The sequence below is a fragment of the Triplophysa rosa genome, linkage group LG1, assembly GCF_024868665.1.
Source record: "Triplophysa rosa linkage group LG1, Trosa_1v2, whole genome shotgun sequence".
NCBI lineage: Eukaryota > Metazoa > Chordata > Actinopteri > Cypriniformes > Nemacheilidae > Triplophysa > Triplophysa rosa.
The window spans coordinates 23993641-24012218 of record NC_079890.1 but is presented as its reverse complement, the minus strand read 5'-3'; the positions used below and the strand labels follow the sequence as shown (position 1 = coordinate 24012218).

Here is an 18578-nt window from a genome sequence, read left to right as displayed (position 1 = left end):
CCTCTGTCTGTGTTTCCCGTGAGTTTCTCGTCTTGTTCCCGCCTTGTCTTGCCTGTTAGTTCTCGTATTATTTAGTTCTCGTTTTGCCCCCTTGAGGGATGTTTTTGTGTTTATCCTTTCATATATATTCTTAGTTCAGTTTTCCCCGTCGTGGGTGTTTTGTTTTGTACCTTTGTTATTTGTAAAATGAAGTCTTTTGTTAACCCCTTCACCACCGCTGCTGCTTGCGCTTGGGTTCTTCCCCTTTGAATTCGTGACAGTATACAGTGTTTATCAATTTACTACAAGGGCACTACAATTTTCAATAGCAAATACTATAGTTCACTAAAATATTTTTGTCGGAGTGTTTAATTTAACGGGATGTAGCAAGGTTCAATAAAATGGAAGGAAGGAGGCGGGAACCGGCGAACAATCAAAAGACTTTAATCAAAATAAATAAACAATAAATCCAGCAGTAAAAACAGGCCTGCAGCCCCTCACGAACGACTGCCGGCCACACGAACATAAACACATAAACAAAACTTAACTAATGTCCGGGCCCGGTCCTCTCTCGCCGTATACTCCTGCCGCTCAGCCTTTTATGCTTCTGATCTCCTCCGTGAGAGATAAGAGGCCGGTGTGGCGCCCAGCTGACGCTCATTAGCAATCACATCACCGGCCTTGCTTGCTCCTCCCACGGCTCTCGTCACGCCTCCCTCGTCACATACCCCTATCGCCCCTCACAGGCCGGGGGTTTCCCACAGGACTGTGCCTACTCCCCCCCAGGGGGCCAGTCCCAATGGCCCCAGCACCTGGGGGTATGGACCGACGAGACGAGAGAACGGAGACGGAAGCACCAGGGGTGGGAGAGGGGAGAGAGGAAAAAAAAATTAGTCCGGTTCCCCGACACGCTGTCGCTCGGTCCTCAACCAGCCGAGAGGCTCTTCCTCGCGGTGCCATGCGTGGGTACTGGACGCTCCCTCGATCCTCCTCCGCCCCCTGTCGGCCGGCGATGGCTCCTCCAGATGTGGGCAGCCGGCAGGAAGTCCCCCGCTTCCTGCTCCTCCCCTACATGGCGAATGGCAGCAGGCTCCGGCCCATTGCAAGCGGGGCTGACTCCTCCGCTACCTCCCATAAGGCAGCCACCCCACCTCAGACCCAGGGGCACCTCAGACCCAGCGAGGTCCTCGTGTCCTGGCGGCTGGCGGTGGCTCCTCCGACCGAGGGCAGCCGGCAGCAGGTCCCCCGCTTCCTGCTCCTCCCCTATCTCGCGGACGGTAGCAGGCTCTGGCCCACGTCTAGCGGGGCTGACCTCTCCGCTCCCTCGTGGACGGCAGCCACCCCACCTCAGACCCAGGACACGGCGCGATGTCTTTGCCCCGTCCGGGCACACACGCCAGCACCACCGCCTCCGGCAGCCGCTCGCGGACTTCTCTCGTCCACGCTGCCCGAACTCTTCGGCACCGCGATCCCCCTCAGCGGCGAGGACTCTTTGACAGCATGTCTCTCCTTCCTCCCGGGTTTCGGCACCAATGTAGCAAGGTTCAATAAAACGGAAGGAAGGAGGCGGGAACCGGCAAACAATCAAAAGACTTTAATCAAAATAAATAAACAATAAATCCAGCAGTAAAAACAGGCTGGCAGCCCCTCACGGACGACTGCCGGCCACACGAACATAAACACATAAACAAAACTTAACTAATGTCCGGGCCCGGTCCTCTCTCGCCATATACTCCTGCCGCTCAGCCTTTTATGCTTCCGATCTCCTCCATGAGAGATAAGAGGCCGGTGTGGCGCCCAGCTGACGCTCATTAGCAATCGCATCACCGGCCTCGCTTGCTCCTCCCACGGCTCTCGTCACGCCTCCCTCGTCACACAGGACTTTTATTTTGACGGGTCTTTGGGAAGACGCTTGAGTTTTTGTGTTTGCCGATAGCTTCACTCAAACAGTAAAACGCTCGTAAAATAAACTCTCAGAGCTACATTGGAGATGAAGTTCATTTGTTCATGTCCTCATACAGTGCAGACGCAGATAAATCCTCGACCATCACTCGTGTTGTATGTTAAACTTTGCACATAATTCACTCAGACACGCAGAACAGCCAGATGATATTTAAATAACAGGATTCCGCTCCGCATCTAGGTTAAAGCATCAGACGAAGTAACGTTATAACATTTCGTCTCGTCTCGTTTTGTTCAACGAAAATGAAGAGACATTTTAGCATAGTTTTTATTTTGTAAACCACATTTAGTCTCATTTTTATTCGTCAACAATATTGCATTATACATTTAATTATAGTCATCGTCACATGACCAGTATTTCCGTTGCGTCTCGTCTCGTTTTCGTCACGTGATAAAGGTTCGTTGACGACGATATTTAGTCATAATTTTTGTTGACGAATGCAACACTACACATAACTCACAGTTAGGTTTGATAATATATAACTTTGTGTAAAGATTTTGCTTAATTTAGCTTATTTATATGCTAATAGAACGACATTTTCTGTTTCTGATAAACAAACGTGGTTCTTATATCCCCACCCATCTTATTTATTATCCGTCTCCCTCTTTTTGTTTTTCTCTCACTCTCTGTGATAGATACGTATAGAGAGGCTTCATATGCAGCTGGTTTGGCATCTGTCATGATGTCTGCTCTAATTCTGGAGTGATTGCTCGATAACGGTTATAGCCACATCAGGCAGGCACTTGTCATCATCTCTTTGCTTGCAGACGTTTTCATTGGCAGCCATGGAATGGATTGATGGATTGATTGGGTGAATAGGTGAGCAGAGGAACGTGGGAGGTGGAGATGAAGATGTGATATTAAAAGATCCATGAGCACTTTCTGGAAAATGCTTTTTTCTGTCATCCTGAAACGGCATTATGTTTTTGCAAACAGATTGGGGAAAAGGCAAGGTGGGATGGCCCTCATTTCAAACACGATCTCTCAATCACTCTTGCTCTTGCAAATAAAATGAAATAAATGCACATGGTGCTGCTCCATCTGAGCCTCTTCTCGGTACAGGACAAATATGATGCATTAAAATGCATTGGTAACGCTTTACCGTAATGTTCTATTCATTTATGCATTAGCTATGTAAACTAGCAATAATACTATATTTTTAATATATACAATATATTTTTACAGCATTTACTGATCTTTATTAATCTTACAGTAGTACACAAAAGAAGACATTTTGAAGAATGTTGGTAACCGATCAACGGCGTTACCCTTTGACTTGCATTGGTTTTGTGCAAGAGAAGTGAATGGTGCCGGCGTTGTTCAGTTACCAACTTTCTTCTAAATATCTTCATTAGTTTTCTGCAGAGGAAAGAAACTCATAGAGGTTTAAAATGACAAGAGGATGAATACATGTTGATAAAATGTTCATTTTTGGATGAACTATCCCTTTAACCAATTTTACCACATTATATCCAAAGTGACTTAGACTGTATTTTACGCATGTATACAATAGATCTATTAATGTTTATTAGTTAAAGGAACATTTCTGATCCAGATGTTTTGTTCAAAAAAACATCACCAGCAGGAAAGAATACTGCTGCAGTTTGAGGAGTGTCAGCAAAGTTACATTTATCTTCAAGACACACTGTAAATATCCACACGAGCTTTATCAGGTCGTATGGCTTTATTGTTTTGTTTACATTTTTACTGTCATGCTCAACTTTCTGTTTAAAGAGGGCCACAATTTTCAGAAGTCCTCTAGACATCTTGACATTTGCGGGACAAGCCTTGAGAGCCCTAAAGAGAGAAGTAGCACTTGTTTCTGGTGAGTAGTGTGGTTTAAGAAACCCAACATCCAAATCTGCCTTGATTCCCAACAGGTTGCCCTTGTTCTTTTTCCAGTGATTGTTTGGAAATAAATTATTGTATTCAAACTCTTGATCCTATTGAGAGATCAAGCAAATTATCTCAATATTTGACCTGCTTCAGGTTAACTGTATAGAAACTTTAAAATGAGCTTTAAATAAAAGTAAACATTTTCACTGATGTTGGTGTTGAATGCCAACGAGGATAATGAAGTCAAATCTTTCATTATAGATTGTTTAGACATGAAATAATGAAATTTTGGTATTTGTTTAAAATTAGTTCAAATTTAGTGCATTAGCTAACATGAACTAACAATGAGCTATACTTCTACAGTATTTATTTATTTGAGTTCATGTTATTTCAGCATTTATTCATATTTTTTTAATCAAATGTTGTGACTTGAATAATTGTATTGATATTAACTTTAACAAGGATTAATACATGCTGAAATACTATATTTCTCATTGTTAGTTCATGGTCATTACTGTTTTTCTAATGTTAACCAACACAGCCCTATTGTCAGTTGTTTCCAAACTAAATACATTTAAATTTATATGTGTATATGTGAGGGGTTAAATTGGACCATTGAAACATAAGTGAAGCAGCCATTGGAACAGCTGGCACACGGAGAAAAGCATATCTGCAATAAAATTGTAGTGACTTATACAATACCCAATTAAAGCCAGCTGAGACACGACTTGAAAATCAGATTTGACACGTTTTCATGGTCTGTTTTGAATCAAGTCAGGACAATTTTTACCTAACAAAATCAGCGAATATACAGCATCCAGAATTTCCGTGTATTTGCAAAACAGATTGTCATTTATACTCTGCTCTAAAATATATGCTGAGGTCTTATGCCACTTACTATACTTCTATGATATTTACAAGAAAAAATATTATATTTTTATCCTTTAATTTATTTGACTTAAAGCCCTTATTTTTCCACTCTGTGGCAGCTTTGCCAGGCCACCACAGCCAACAATAGTCGGTCTCCTATCTTCTTTTATCATCTGTGGACAGATCCTATCTCTATTTATCTTCCATTACCTTTGAACCACATCCAAATCCAATGAACAGTTCTAAACGCAACAAAACACAAACCTTCACAATGCATTTTTTTTTTAAAGCAGGCCGTCTTATCCTCACGCAATGCTGTTCCCCAGAGAAACGCTCGGGCTCTTCGACTCTGTCCCCAGCCTTTCATTTACATTTAAAGTGGCTGCAGACAGGCCTGAGTGCAAAGTGGATGGAGGAGGCCTCCACAGTCTTTGAGCACTAATAAATGGAGACTCTGAGGGGTTCTGGGGATTGGCTGTGACACAAGGTTAACCTGGGTGCAGTTTCATTCGCAAGACTGGGTCAAGGCTCAGCGAAGGGGAGAGTGAGATTTACTCCCTCATGTGCGAATATGTGATGTAATATGTGCTAACGTGGTTTACTCTGCTTTAGTATTTCTCAGGCACTCGGCAGAAAAACAAACCGAAAAGCAAACGATGCAGGATTATTATTGCCATGATACAAGTTATATGGGGGTTAAACATGTTTTTGAGATAGTTTGGATATTCCGTCTTTCATTACCTTCCTGAAAGGGATATTTCACAGGCAAAACAAAATTTCCCCATGTTTTACTCACCAGGCATCCTGACTAGGGTTGGGAATCGGATCGGAATCGAAAGGAATAGGAATCGGATACTTGAGATTAAAATTTGAATTCCTCTTATCAATTCCTGTGTGCATATTTTCAGAAAAGTACATGCGTTGCATGATCTGCTGATATCTCAATAAAAGCCCTTATGAAAATTATCGATATTTTTTACTATAGTAAGCATAGTTTAGCTATAGAATTTGCATTAAAGCACAGGAATCACAAATTAACCATAGTTGCATTATAGAGTAACTGCAGTTTAACCATGATGTAGTTCAACTATGATAATACAAATTGTAATAAATCAGAAAAGGTGTGTTTCTATGTGTAAATATATACAGAACGGTACTCATAAATATATAAATATATTTTGCAAACAAGTCAATAAGCAGGCTAAATGACCATTCAGGTTGATATCTAAATGTTTTACTTCAACTGTGGAATCGAAACTGGGAATCGATAAGAATCGAAATCGATAAGCAGAATCAGAATTGGAATCGGAATCGATAAAATTTAAACGATTCCCAACCCTAATTTTGACTGAATATGACTTTGTTCTTGAAGAATAATGCAGTCGAAGTTATAATACCACGTATCATTTCATTACTCCAAGCGGTAGAATAGGAGTGAATGGGCGTCGACCTTTTGAAGCTCCCAAAAAAGTGCATCCATCGATCAAAGAACTGCTTGACACGGCTCTGTGGTCTTAACAAAGGTCTTATGATGCGAATCGATGCGTTTGTTTAAGATAAATGTCCATATTGACAGCGCTATTAACGCTGATGTTTAGCTTCCGTTATCCCTCTGCTGCGCGTGAACGTAAGTCTTGTTTTTGCGGCAAATGACAGCGACGAAAGCTCCCGCGCAGAGGAGACGACATCCTACTGGAACAAAATGAAAAATGGTGCATTCGTCACCGAATTTATGACTTGCCTGCATCATTTGCTGGAAAAACAAGCCTCAGGTGCATTATTCTTCAAGAAGAAAGTCATATTCAGTCAGGATGCCCTGAGGGTGAGGAAAACATGGGTAAATGTTGTTTTGCTTGTGAAATATCCCTTTAAAGGAACAGTTCACCCAAAAATGAAACCAAACAGTTCTTGGCCACCATTGACTACCATAGTAGGAAAAATTGCCATATACATTTTTTTGTTCTGTTGAACACAAAGGAAGATATTTTGAAGAATGTAGGAAAGCAAACAGTTCTGGGCACTTTTGACTATACCGTTGTAATTTGTCATACTACGGTAGTCAGTGGTGGCCAAGAACTGTTTGGTTGCAAGCATTCTTCCAAATATCTTTCTCTGTGTTCATCAGAAAAAAGAAATATATACAGATTTGGAACAACTCAAAGGTGAGGAAGTGACACAATTCTTATTTTTGAGTGAACTGTCACCTTTAACTGTTGTTGCTCATGACCTACAATATTGATGCTTACATTTGATTAAATTTAAGGAGTATTATCCAGGTATAGTTCATATAAATGAATTTTTTTTTTGTCTTGTTACAAATACAAAGTTTTCATCTTTTTGAAGAACAGTAGAGGTCATATTTGTTGCTTATTTTATGAGCATGTGTGACAACACAATGTGTATGGCAGTAATAAATGTTTGAAAAATCTCTAAATGAGAATTGTTCTGGGTTTTTTAAACCCATTGACTAAAACATTTAGTTTGATTTTCTTTGAAATGCAGTACCTGATATACACTTAAGTTCCCACACTTCTACCTGCCTCGTAGCCGTAGGTTAGATTCACACAAGACTATATAGATATATATATAGACTAGACTTTAATGCTGAAGGCTGATGCAATTCTTTCAAGAGTGACAGAGAGACAAGCATACAGCCAGTGATATAAGGAGAGATGAGCCACTCATTGATTGGCAGAGACATCGTGCTTAATCATATGCAATGTATCATTAAGCGTGTTAGAGGATAGGAATGCGTTTTGATAGATTAAATCCTAATTAAAGAGACTCCACCAGACAAGACCAACACTGGAGACCAACTCAGCTGGTATCATTAGCATAGACGTCATCTGGGGGCACTTACAGAACTCCCCTCTCTCGACTCATTTGGTTCTTCATTTCCTCAGACTTCTCACACTCGCTTTGCATGTCTCTTCTTTAATGTCTTAATGTTTTCTTTTCCTGTTTTTCTTTTCTGTCCAATTTCTTCCCCTTGGTTTCTTTTCACACATTCCTTATCTTCCTTTGTGTTTGTCATTCTGTTCATATACAGTATATATATATATATATGTGTGTGTGTGTGTGTGTGTGTGTGTGTGTGTGTGTTTCTCTCCACTATCTTTCTCTGCCTCTTAACCTCACTCCCCCCTCCTGTCGTGCCTGCTCAAGCAAAGTAAACAAAGTCAATTATAATTTCACACTGATAATTATTTTCCCTTCTGTGTAATCTGTAAAAAGCCTTTCACTTTCTCTCTAAATGTTCTATCAAAGCTGTGCGTGAAAAGAGCAACTTGCTTGGAAATCAAAGTACAAGAAATTGTTTTGAAATCGTACAGTATTATTATGCTTTCTTAATGTGTTATTGAACATGCTTGACTTTGCATACTTCTATGTTTTGCTGTTAAATGTATCGCTCGTAGAATGTGGCAGGTTAATTGTTAATAACGTTAAGATCAGTTGCTGGGTGAGATTATTCCCACCTGCCATAATTAACATGTCTGATTACATATTTATTCGTGAAAACTGTGAAAAAATTATCTTTGACCCAACCAGATAAGAGCACTAAAGACGCTAATGTTTCTGCATGTAGCAGGCTAACCCGAAATGACATTTCTTATATTGTTTCCAATTATTTAGTTGGCACGCTTTGTGTAATTATTTAAGAATGTAGAGTTCCTACATTTGAATTACTTCTTGTTTTGCCAATAAATTAAAATAGCTTCATGACATCAAAGACATTGTTAGGAAAAATAACATGTTACATGTCCAAAGAAGCTGAAAACAAAAAGTGTGGCTCATCTCCAGACAGACAACACTGTAATCAAAACCCATAACATCTAAATAAAAAAGAATGCAATATTAAAAGAATCATCTTCATATATTCTATGCTTCAATTTACCAAGCAAATTAAGAATTTTTAAAAGGGCAACTTCTCAAGTGTTGTTTCAAATAGATAGTAGCTGTTAATGTTTTAAAGCTAAATTATGTAGTTCCCTTTCGAGAGCGGTCTATCAACGTTGCGTTATAGTGCTATGGGGTAATCTCTACCTTTCCCGAAGCCTTATTGAATCACGGCATTGCCATTCAACTCGCACTGGCCAATGCTGCTCAAGATGGCAAAAAGGGGCGGGCCCTGCCGCCACTGTATAATGCACCATCATAGCAGCATTGCCTCAGAATCTTCTCCTTCATGAACCTGAGGTTTTGCTGTTGACAGGTAGCTACCGTAAGAGACAGGCGATTCCCACGTCCCGTACATGTGTTCTGCTATTTAGCCATTAGTTGGTTGAATTATTTTTGTCATTGTGTTGTGTGTAGGGTGACCACCACCCAACAAACCAAATGTGGGACAGGTAATCCGTTTGTGTGGGACAATGTGGGACACCTTAAAAAATGTAGCGCGAAACTGTGATAATATAACGGAATTAAAACATTTTTATATAATTTTTTAGCTTATAAAGTAATTTGTTATTTAGTCCATTCCAACTACAACATAATTAAGGCATAGATAAAATGTTATGACATAAACATTTTTTATGGCAATTTCAATTTAAGGTTCACTGTGTCTTTAAATTTTGAGCACAGAACAGACGTGGAGTTATTTTTTGTAAACTTTGAAGATCTTCTCAAAAAGAGAAAACTAAAGGAATAAAGAACAAACAAATAATGAAAAAGAGTTTCTCTTTTAAAATATATTATTGTTAAATAATGCACAGTTTACGATGTTTTAGTGACTTTTTATTCGCCAAGTTGACATGGGAGGATCGCCACCCGATCTACTGACAGACGTTGCAGCCTCTTGATGACTGAAATCACTGCCTTCTCATACACTGGGTAAAAGCCAGGCTTTAAAGCAGCCCTAACACACGCGGTTTCTGCCAATCTCATATTAATCTTGAGTACCTATAGAGTAGTATTGCATACTTCGTATCTTCAAAGAGTATTTAGTTCACATCTAAGTTCATAGACTTAGTTCATCACATTTATAAAAGATAGATACAGCTGTACGATTATTTCTGAAAGCATACGGCGCATGTGGGGGGGAGGGGAATGCTGAACTAAAGCACGTGCGCACCCATTGCCAACAAAACACAGACATCAGTTTCACTCACCGCATGCGGTTCATGTCCGGCATCTTTTAACGCTGGGACGGCTCCATATATCAGTTTCAAACGATCTCCAAATCCAGCGTTATATCTACCGTTTATATAACATTCATCACCCAAATGCAGTGAACAAACAAACACCTGAAAATACTGAACGTATGCTCTCTCTCTCTCTCTCTCCTACACACAAGTGAAAGTGACGTCTGCGCATGCTCATTCTCCTGTTCTCCTTGCTGCCGCATGGGCGTGCCGCTGCTTTTCCGGGGGAATTGTCCAAGAAGGGACTAATAAAAATTGTTACGAAACAGTTTTATATAAAAAAACTTTCCTAAACCTGTACGATCGCTGTGGGAGTGTATCGAGCACAGAAATGCTACGTAATACGTCCAACTTGTTTTTTGACAAGTTGACCATGTTAAGTGTCACGTACTGTAAATCACAGGAACATGGAAAGAACCCAAATGCAGGCAATGGCAGTGAAGGGGTTAACAGATAATATTTATTAAATAACTAAACAAACAAAAACACCCACGAGGGGGTAACGAGGACACGACTAATATAAATGAAAACACTGAAAACAAAACACTTCCCTCGATGGGGCAAAAACAGCAGGACAAACTAAACTAAAATATCACACGACACAACGTCTTACAAAAACATGGCAGGGTAACTAAGGCAGGGTATGGCAAAACACAAAACTCACAAGATACGAACAAGGCGAGGAACAGGACCATGGGTAACAGCACGAGCAAGAGTACAAGAACAAGAACAAGGGACAAGAATATACTGAACGCAATACATGAGCAACAAGACAATGAGACAAGAGGGCATTTTAAAGGAGAGACAAACGAGGGATAATTAACGAAGGCAGGTGGGGAACATGAGACACGGGAGGAGAGCAATACATGAGACGAGAGGGGCGGGGCCAATGACAGGACACGAGAAAACACATGAGAATTAAAAACAAACAACTCATGGTTTTCTCACATAAAACCTAAGGGCTCTGTCCCGATCCTGCCACACGACTAGGAATTCATAAACAAGAAGATAGGACTGTGACAGAACCCCCCCTTTAATGAACACCTCCAGGTGTTCACCAAGGGCATGACTAACAGGACATGACAGACTGCGACAAGGACAAAAACCAGACAAACATGTTGAACAAGACAAGGGGCAGACAAGAATACAAAACGACAGGATTGGGGTGGCATACTAAAAATAACAAACATGGGAGGGNGCTCTCTCTCTCTCCTACACACAAGTGAAAGTGACGTCTGCGCATGCTCATTCTCCTGTTCTCCTTGCTGCCGCATGGGCGTGCCGCTGCTTTTCCGGGGGAATTGTCCAAGAAGGGACTAATAAAAATTGTTACGAAACAGTTTTATATAAAAAAACTTTCCAAAACCTGTACGATCGCTGTGGGAGTGTATCGAGCACAGAAATGCTACGTAATACGTCCAACTTGTTTTTTGACAAGTTGACCATGTTAAGTGTCACGTACTGTAAATCACAGGAACATGGAAAGAACCCAAATGCAGGCAATGGCAGTGAAGGGGTTAACAGATAATATTTATTAAATAACTAAACAAACAAAAACACCCACGAGGGGGTAACGAGGACACGACTAATATAAATGAAAACACTGAAAACAAAACACTTCCCTCGATGGGGTAAAAACAGCAGGACAAACTAAACTAAAATATCACACGACACAACGTCTTACAAAAACATGGCAGGGTAACTAAGGCAGGTTATGGCAAAACACAAAACTCACAAGATACGAACAAGGCGAGGAACAGGACCATGGGTAACAGCATGAGCAAGAGTACAAGAACATGATCAAGGTACAAGAATATACTGAACGCAATACATGAGCAACAAGACAATGAGACAAGAGGGCATTTTAAAGGAGAGACAAACGAGGGATAATTAACGAAGGCAGGTGGGGAACATGAGACACGGGAGGAGAGCAATACATGAGACGAGAGGGGCGGGGCCAATGACAGGACACGAGAAAACACATGAGAATTAAAAACAAACAACTCATGGTTTTCTCACATAAAACCTAAGGGCTCTGTCCCGATCCTGCCACACGACTAGGAATTCATAAACAAGAAGTTAGGACTGTGACAGTTAAGCATCAGAAGACAGCACGTTCAACATTGTGAAGAAGTCAGAATGCATGACACACCGTTGCAGCACCCCTTTAAAAATTAGTTGCGTTTGTATGAGCTCATTGGACACTGGTGTGCACCTGTTGAATAGTTAAATAAACAATGGCGCAAATAAGCTTCTCATGTGTGTTTCGGGTTTAAGAACGCGTTTGTTAATGTGACAGCTAAAAACCAACAGACTGATGAAAATGTGGGATATTTTCTCAAGATGCGATGTGTGGGACAAGGGGTGAAAATGCTGTGCGGTACAACGCAAAGCGGGACAGGTGGTCACCCTAGTTGTGCGTGCTATCAAAAGATTTCTTTGTCTGTTTGCCCAACCAACCGACTTTGCAAATGGCATGATATTGAATAAAATAGCCTGTTTGTCTTACCACTGGCAGACGTCTGGAAATTAAAAAAGAATTCTTATGTCTGATGATGCTTCAGTAAAAAAAATTACACTACACTCTAAGAAGAAAAGGTTAAAAAATGATGGTATGTATAACATTAACAATGTAAAATAATTATGAAATAAAGCACGCCCACCTCACTGCATAAATTTATTTAAACAAACAAAAATGCCCATTTTAATCTTTAATATGTGATCATATTTGATCATGATTACTCACCATCATATTCCAAACCCTCCTGACTGTCTTTCCTTAGCTTTTTGACTAGTGTTTTTGTATGTAAGTGAACGGTGAATTTGTCAGTCAGTAACATTCTTCCTAACATCAGCCATAAACAGAGAGAAAGTCCATTAACTGATGTGTGCAGTGCAGAGCTGTGTAAATCCCAGGTGTATGATCCTTCAGTACTGCAGGGTGACAGGACCACAGTCTGTTTTTGAAAAAGTGCAATAATAAGTAATACAAATACAACACTAAAAAAAACCAATAAAAAACATTTAGAAGTTACCTTTTGCCCATCAGCTGCCACACTGCACTGATGTAGGCTTCACTGACACCTGAGAGAAAGAAAAACAGACAAATTAATAAACTAACAATTAACTTTAACATCTTCAACTCTGTAATTTTAGATTTAGATCTTAACGATATCTCACACAGATCACAGTAGAGGGATATGTATCATCAGTAAACATCAAGATGCCACAGCCTGAGGTAATGATAAGGATCAGTCATTCATGTTCATATTGCTGTTATTGTGTATTGCCCAAAGATTTGGACACATTTTATTTTGATGTTTTAGCATCATTGTTTCAAGAACTATAATAAATACATCCCCTTAAAACTGACCAAAAATACTGAATAGATATAGAGGCAAGAAACCTGAATATAAATAATATGTTATTTACCTGTGATGGTAATCCAGATCATTGAGGAAAACTTGCTCAGCGTCGTGCATGGACAAATTCTGCAGCACAGCCAAACCAGTGTATGGTGGCCTACTAAATACAAAATGTTCATTTAAATATACCTTTATATTAATACAGAATAGCAGACCAGTTTACTCAGATCTCTTACTCAGACATGATGTTTACATTCCATACAGTGGGCTTTAAAAGTGCAGAGCAGGAGAAGGCACAAATGCATAACATGGGTGGACACAGCTCTGGAAACAGAACACCACAGATCAGTGAAACTCATTTGTGTTATGTTGTGTCCTCTGCAGTACTCCTTAAGGCCACAAGGCTTTCTCAATAAAATGTATTATTCACAGATTATGCATTTATCAATTTAGATTAAACATTACCTGTAGCATGTTCCTTGTGGTTAGGCATAAATGGAGATGAAGGATTATCCGTTCATTAAAATTATGTAGGCTTTTGACTCCTTAGTTCCTTAGAGGGTTCCACATTAATGGCAACATGACAGTAGAGAGACACATCTGGAAAACCACCAATTCAACAGAAAACACACTGAATGATTAAAAGCTATACAGTAATATACCACAGTAAACTTGATCAAGAAATCATTGGTTTCAGCTAAATATTCAGTCTTGTCATGTAAATAATCATAATTAAGATTAAACAAACATTCATACTTAAAGGGATACAGTACTTCACCCAAAAATGAAAATTCTCTCATCAATTACTCACCCTCTGATTGTTCCAAACCTGTATACATTTCTTTGTTCTGCTGGAAGATATTTGGAAGAATGTCAGATCTCATCCCCTACTGACTCCCATAGTATTTATTTTCCCTATGGCAGTAAATGGGGGATGAGATCCGACATTCTTCCAAATATCTTCCTGTATGTTCAACAAAACAAAGAAATGTATACATGTTTGGAAGAATCCGAGGGTGAGTAAATGATGACAGAATTCATTTATTTTGGGTTAAGTATCCCTTTAAGACAGACTACTGTTGACTTAATGTAGATGACCGACACAGAATGTATTAACATATTAATATGTTATGAAGTTTAGTTCATTACTTGACAGAATAAATGATAATAGTCACTAAATCAGCACATGTTTACCTAAATAAACAGACTGTTTATTTCTGCTTGTTGTGCCTTGCAGACTACAGTTACCAACTTTGGCTGTTCAATAAGAAAGCAAATTTTTTTTAATGTTAAACACATGAATCTTCATTAACATTCAGTACTTACGCTCTGATTGTTGTACATATTTGGTTGCTAGAAATGCTCTTCATCCATTTTTCATGTGCGTTGTCACCTGCGTCTTAGCATCTTTCCCCTTTCAGTGATATATGTTTATCTTTTTCTCTACTTAAAAGAAAGTGAAGGGGTGAAATAATTAACACAAATGTTGCCTTTGTAGCACTATACATCTCTCTTTATAACTTTTACACTGTCCTAAATAGAAAAAAGGTCACTTTGAAATCGGTTAACTAACAGAGCTTTAGTCTGTATTTTAATGTTCAGTAACCATGTCACATTTCTTTTGTTTTATTTTCATCTTTTCATAAAGGTCAATTAGTAATTTTGTTAAGTCTTACCTCAGATATTCGCGCATTTCATCCCAGTTCCTGCGCTCGCGCAGCAGAGTTTGTAACGTTTTTTTTGAGCTGGGCCACGGGCGCGAGACATTTGAACGCAAGACTTCGTTCGAGGTGAAGTCGAGTTGAAATATCCCACTTCCGACCTCGTAGCGTTCCAGTCAAATACTTTCCAGTTTCTTAACGTTTCGCATAAGTTAGCTCCGTGCTAAGTTTGCAAGCATTTTGGATCATGTAACGCGTCTCCCTGCCCTCGTGCTTGATTGATCTGCACTGAGATCATAAATCGTATGGCCGACTATGAGCGCAGTTTCCGATGTTATTTCCAAGTAGTATTTGGGAAGAAGCATTGCTTGAACGTAGTTGAACTCACAAGTCTACGTCATTTTTGATGTTCGAAATAAGTTAAAACGATTGGAGATGTTTTTCTCTGTGTTTTATTGTTTGAGATGGTGGTGTCCACCTCTCAAATTGTTTGTGTATTTAAATTTTTTATATATTAATCTTTAAATATGACTAATGTAAATGTAAACTAAAGTAGGCTAAAATTATTATAATAAAATGATATTAATAAGGATAATAATAACATGAACAACTAAACAGCACAAAATCTAGTCCATCTCAGAAAAGGTTCAAAAAGGAACCTTGGTAACAGGCCAGGTTCTAATTTGAACCCTTTTGCCACAACAGAGGTTCTAAAAACAGTATACCAAATAACACAGGTTACTTATAGAACTTATAAGTTCAACTTTGAACCTTTTTAATTATTAGAAGTTCATATTTGAACTTTAAAGTTCTTTTTCTAACTCTAAAGGTTCAATCTCTTCTAAGAGTGTACCTTTAATTCATATATTATAACAGTTTACTATGTATGTTTTCCGGTATAAAGTATAAAGACTGGTGAACTTTGCTGTTGGCTGATGTTAACCTTAATACAGCTATACTACTGACCTTCATGCTGATTTGTGGTGGGTTTGTGTGGAGGAGACAGCAAACTGTTACAGACAAACAGGCAATTTAGTGGGTCAGGTATTGCTTGAATTGGTTTGTTTGGGCTGTTAGCAAACCAACATTACAGCAGGCCAAATTTCAATATAGCCAATAATACTTAACACATTATGCTTGTTCACTGTTTTCGGAATGTTTGCTGATGGCAATAGTTGAGAGAATAAAGTTAAGAGAATTTGCACACACGAGTAGGTGTCAATTTAAAACATCACCCCATGAACTGGAAATACTTGATTAGATGGAGATAAATTCACTAATGCTTCCAACACAGCAACTTCACATTTAAAAACAATAGCAAACCTCCCGTCCCTAGGAAAATTTGCATAAACAAGTCATAACATTCAACGAAAAGTACCATTGATTTTATTGTTCAGAGAAATTTTCAAAGGAAAATTAAATCACCTGAACCCCGATCTCTGATCCTCTTGAGAGGATTGCTCCATTGCAAACAAGCTGTTATCAGCAAATGAATGTTTCGATATTTTTTGCATGAGCCTTTTAAATACACACTTATTGTCAGTTATTTGTTTTAGCTGCTACACATTGATATGTTTGGTATGGTTTCAGCACCCTTCCTGTTTGAGGATGGTGCTAAATGGCACTGCATGACGTTATTTCGTTGGGTCTAATTTATAAGATAGCGTTTATATTAACAACAAGCTTCAAGGTTATGCGTTTGGTACAGTTTATATCTTACGTTACAGTACCTTTAATCATTTTATTTCTGGCACAGCTCTTGAAATGAGAAGTCATTTTAAATGTCTCACATACAGGAAACTCTGCACGCATTCTGATGAGCTCAAATGTTCGTGCCACACACTACACAGCTGTACACTGTGATGTCCTCTTACAGACTCCTCCCTTTTTCTCTTTAACAGTTGAGCAGAAAGGGCAGCTGGAGAAGGAAAGCGGTCTACAGATTCTTGAGGCTGGACTGAGTGATGTAAGTCAGAGGAAAGGAGTCTTTCTCTTCTCTCTTCCTCTCACCAATGATGATATTCTTCTTTCCCACAGCGCAACTCCATTTTCACTGGCAGATCAGCCCCCTTTTCACTGGCAGATCAGCCCCCTAACTGAGCAGTCATTTATAAATGCTCAAGTACAGTATATGAAATGTCATGGAATACTACAAAAAATGATCACTAAAATCAAATTGCGAAGAAAGTTCCGATTATTAATGTGGAGTCTTATTCTCTTTATGTAAATGTACTTTGATGTGCTAGTGGTACATTTGTGGTTGTCAAGTAAATGCTAAATACAGCACAACTCATAGCACTTATGAGTAGTTGTTACCTAACAGGTAAAAGTCTGGCCTCCCACATAATCACAGGTCTGATGGGAGATGGAAATGAACTAAGAACTACAGAATACCATTAAATTGCTCAAATAGAATGATTTCTTCCACTAGCCATGATTTTGGAAACAAAATCCGGGGCAAAAGCTCATAACATTTTAAAGCTTTTATAGTATTTGAATTGTATATTTTTGAGAATGATATGTAGGCACTGTACAGAGGGACTTCTGTTCAAGTTAAGGGTCACTTGACTGAAATGTTTCTCATGATCTTCAAAATCATTTAATCTGAAGTGTTCGACAAATGTATGATTTACATTTGTCGTGTGTGTGTACTTCATTAGAAAACATTTGAAAATGTTTTTAAAATGCATGGCTTGGACTGAATGTTGAAGAATGTCAGGCAATAAGAGCCAAGAAAAGATAATTCAATAAAAAAGCATCCCAGGGTGAGACCTCAAGAAGCTGGCTGTTAAAATCCCATGAGTACAAATTGTGGGCAAAATGTGGCTACTTTAAGATGCCAAAATGTATCGTAGTATAATTTTGTTTTAATTTTTTAAAATCATAACATAATTCCAATGTTATTACATTGTCTTGCTAAGATTACAATTAGTCTAAAATTAGGAAAATATATAAAAAGATGAGTAAGGGACCCTGAAATTTAGAACTTTGGTATGTCCTGTACATTATTGATATAAACCGTGTTACAGAATTATTACCATATTTATATACTATGGTTTTACATGGTATATAGAATAATATGGTACTCCAAGGTACTTTAATAAATGCTTTGACATTTCAATAGTACATGTCCAAAACACATAATAATAGCATAGTACTTTTTAAACTTTTGTTAGTGTGCCATGCTTTATACTTGTAGAATATTGGAATGGATAAACATGTTAAGACAACTCTTAAATGGCAAATATTAACTCTTAAATATGGTAAAAAATACCATCTAAAAGAGCATTTCTCCCATTTCACCCAAATGAATTAGGTTTTATCATTGTAACTCTTACAGTGATTGTGCACTCTTTATATATGTGTGTGTGTTCCCGTGTGTGTGCGTGTGTGTGTGCGTGTGTTTGTAGACGTGTAAATGAGCCTGTGTGTGTCTGTGATTGCCATTAAATAGAGCTAAGCGGGTCTCTCTGTCACTGATTCAATTCTCTGTCTGCTGCATAGGCTACATGCCAAGTATGCTCTGTCAATCAAAATGGCCACACAGCAGAGAGAGAGAGAGAGAGAGAGAGAGAGAGAGAGAGAGAGAGAGAGAGAGAGAGACAGATGGTTATTAGTTATCTCAATCAAATACATGGACAGAGATGTTTAGAGACTATTGCCTAACACAGAAACATTTGGTCATTTCACTGGATACTTTCAACTGAAATGATTAAAAGTGCTGTTCCACATGAAACACAAAACCAGTTTACGTAAGCAGTAC

The 18578-nt window shown here is 38.9% G+C and overlaps 1 protein-coding gene across 2 annotated transcripts in view; it reads left to right on the top strand.

Moving 5' to 3' along the window:
• Positions 1-18578, top strand: part of ptprn2 (protein tyrosine phosphatase receptor type N2) — a 158285-nt gene that overhangs the window by 82929 nt on the left and 56778 nt on the right. For both annotated transcript variants that reach the window (XM_057324265.1, XM_057323437.1), the window contains exon 12: positions 16717-16781. In XM_057324265.1, coding sequence (XP_057180248.1) covers positions 16717-16781 — 65 coding nt within the window. The remainder of the gene's footprint in view (positions 1-16716; positions 16782-18578) is intronic.